The 2,193-nt window shown below is 38.1% G+C and overlaps 1 protein-coding gene across 1 annotated transcript in view; it reads right to left on the bottom strand.

Moving 5' to 3' along the window:
- Positions 1-1,441, bottom strand: part of LOC113107400 (uncharacterized) — a 3,006-nt gene extending 1,565 nt beyond the window's left edge. The window contains exon 1 of the mRNA XM_026269889.1: positions 1,065-1,441. Coding sequence (XP_026125674.1) covers positions 1,065-1,308 — 244 coding nt within the window. The 5' untranslated portion in view covers positions 1,309-1,441. The remainder of the gene's footprint in view (positions 1-1,064) is intronic.
- Between the last annotated feature and the right edge of the window lie 752 nt (positions 1,442-2,193).

Genomic DNA, 2,193 nt, shown 5'->3' with positions numbered 1-2,193 from the left:
AATCAATGTTTTAAACTGGCAACAAGGTAGCACAGTGTCATGAACAGAATCTCAACTATTTTTTAAGGGGCGGTCACACTGCACTTTTCTCTCCATTGGCTTCCATTCATATGCATGCGAATGCGTCAGACCGGAAACGCAAGCTCATGGGAAGAATTTCGAATTTCACTGCGTTCCAAAGTTCAAGTTTGGTGAACTCTGACCTGCGAATTCGCATCACGTGAAGATGTGGGACCAGTAGAAGATCGATACGTCACTGCGTGACCTCTCTGTACAGAAATTTAAAAAAATGAAGCAAGTAATATATAACTTTATCTGTAGCCGGCGTCCTATTTTATAGAATACATATTTAAAAGATTATAAAAATAAAATAAAAAAGAAGCTGCATAGTTCGTAGTGCCAGTGGAAACAGGAACAGATGGTACATTTGAATGAGGACGTTTTATATTTTTTATTGCTTAGGGAGTATATATTAATATAGAGATTGCAATATAATAAGATGCTTTCGACGCCTTCGCAAAAGACACAGTACAAGGCAAGCACATATTAATCCATGTTGTGATAACTGTGGAGAGACCGTTTTATCTGGCTCCCGCCCATTCGCATCGGCGTCCGAAATAATTTCGCACGTTTAAAGTCTAGTGTGACCGCCCCTTTAGTCATCTCATATAATGGTTTACCTACAACAGAATAATTGGATTATGAAAAAAATCTATGTAATCAATGCTTTACACTGGCAAACCCATTGCAGAACACATGCAAAACAAGACAAAAAAAAGGTTTGGAACCACTGGTGTAGAGAACGCAAGGACAGACAGTCGCACAACAGCGACCATATTATACCAACAAGGTAGCATAATGTCATGAGCAGAATCTCAACTACTTTTTAGTTAACATTCATGGTTGGCCATTGAGCATTTACGAAGAGGCAACAGTTTGTTAGATAGTTACGTTAGCTAGGCGACAACTTAAGGTGCACTTCAGGGTTTGCAACAACATTAGGTAACCTACACTTCGTAGCTTTCAGAGACAACAACATAAAGACATTTGTTTAGAGAACGTACCCGAGTGAAAATGCAGAGAACACACTCTCATCGACTGGGGAACGAAATCGAAAGTAAAGTCCTTTCTTCTTATTGCAGCTAACCAAGCAATCCGGCGTCTCCTCGTCAGGTCAGACATTTGCTTTCCCTGATGCTGTATCCATTTAGGTAACCTAAAAAACTGTATTCCGTTGTTCCTATGTTTTCCATATCTATCGTGTGAAGTACTGGAGCACTTGTTAACGCAGCAGTGACTTCCAGGCATGGTGAAGCAGTGCGGATTTGCGAGAACCTCCTCTAATACCGAGTTCACAACACACGTAAACAAACACGTTCTGCCATCGGACTCCTGCCAACATGGCGGAGAGGGTGAGGAATGAGAATCCCGCGAGATACAGTGATATCGAGGGGAGGGGCTCTGTACCATGACGACAACTTGTGAAGCATTCGTATTTTGAGAGTTTTTTTATGCATAGGAAAGCATTTATATATAGTAGATGTATAGTCAAAATCTGTCAGTAGGTTAGTTGTGTATAAATGTATACTGTTTGACTTAATTGTTGTATGCCTGTATTTATGTAGCACCATGGTCCTTTTAGTTCCACTGTATGTTCACACACGTAGCAGAATGACAATAAAGCTCAACTTGACTTGACGTGAAACCCAGAAGTGCTTTTTTACGCACTTTAAGTAGGTCTTACATGCAATTTCAGTATCACTTTTTATTGTCTTTTGTACTGCTGAATGTACTGACAAGCATATGGTACCTAAAATGTCCTTTAAATTAAACTTGGGTCAAATTATAATTAATCACATTACAACACATCAACAAAAGTCTTTTGAAACACAAAATATTTTTAAAACTATTTGTATTAAAACAAAACTTTAAAGTAAACCTTTAATCTGACTATTGCAAAGTGCACTTAAATGTGTTAAGAAATAGTCAAAGACTTCTCTTAGTAAACTTCAGTGGGCTTTTATTCCAATACAATTTAGCAAACGTATTTTTCACAAGTTTTCACAAATAAAACGAATCGGTATGTTCCAAAGTAAAAATTCCACTTTTGCCATGTACTGTAAAAAGCACAAAAACCTACAAATGCAAGCAGAACAGATTATTTCCAGACATATTGAGAGATGCCACACTAGA

Source organism: Carassius auratus, chromosome 8 (assembly GCF_003368295.1).
Source record: "Carassius auratus strain Wakin chromosome 8, ASM336829v1, whole genome shotgun sequence".
Classification (NCBI taxonomy): Eukaryota; Metazoa; Chordata; class Actinopteri; order Cypriniformes; family Cyprinidae; genus Carassius; species Carassius auratus.
The sequence above is the reverse complement of the archived record's forward strand: the minus strand, read 5'-3'. Positions and strand labels throughout refer to the sequence as shown.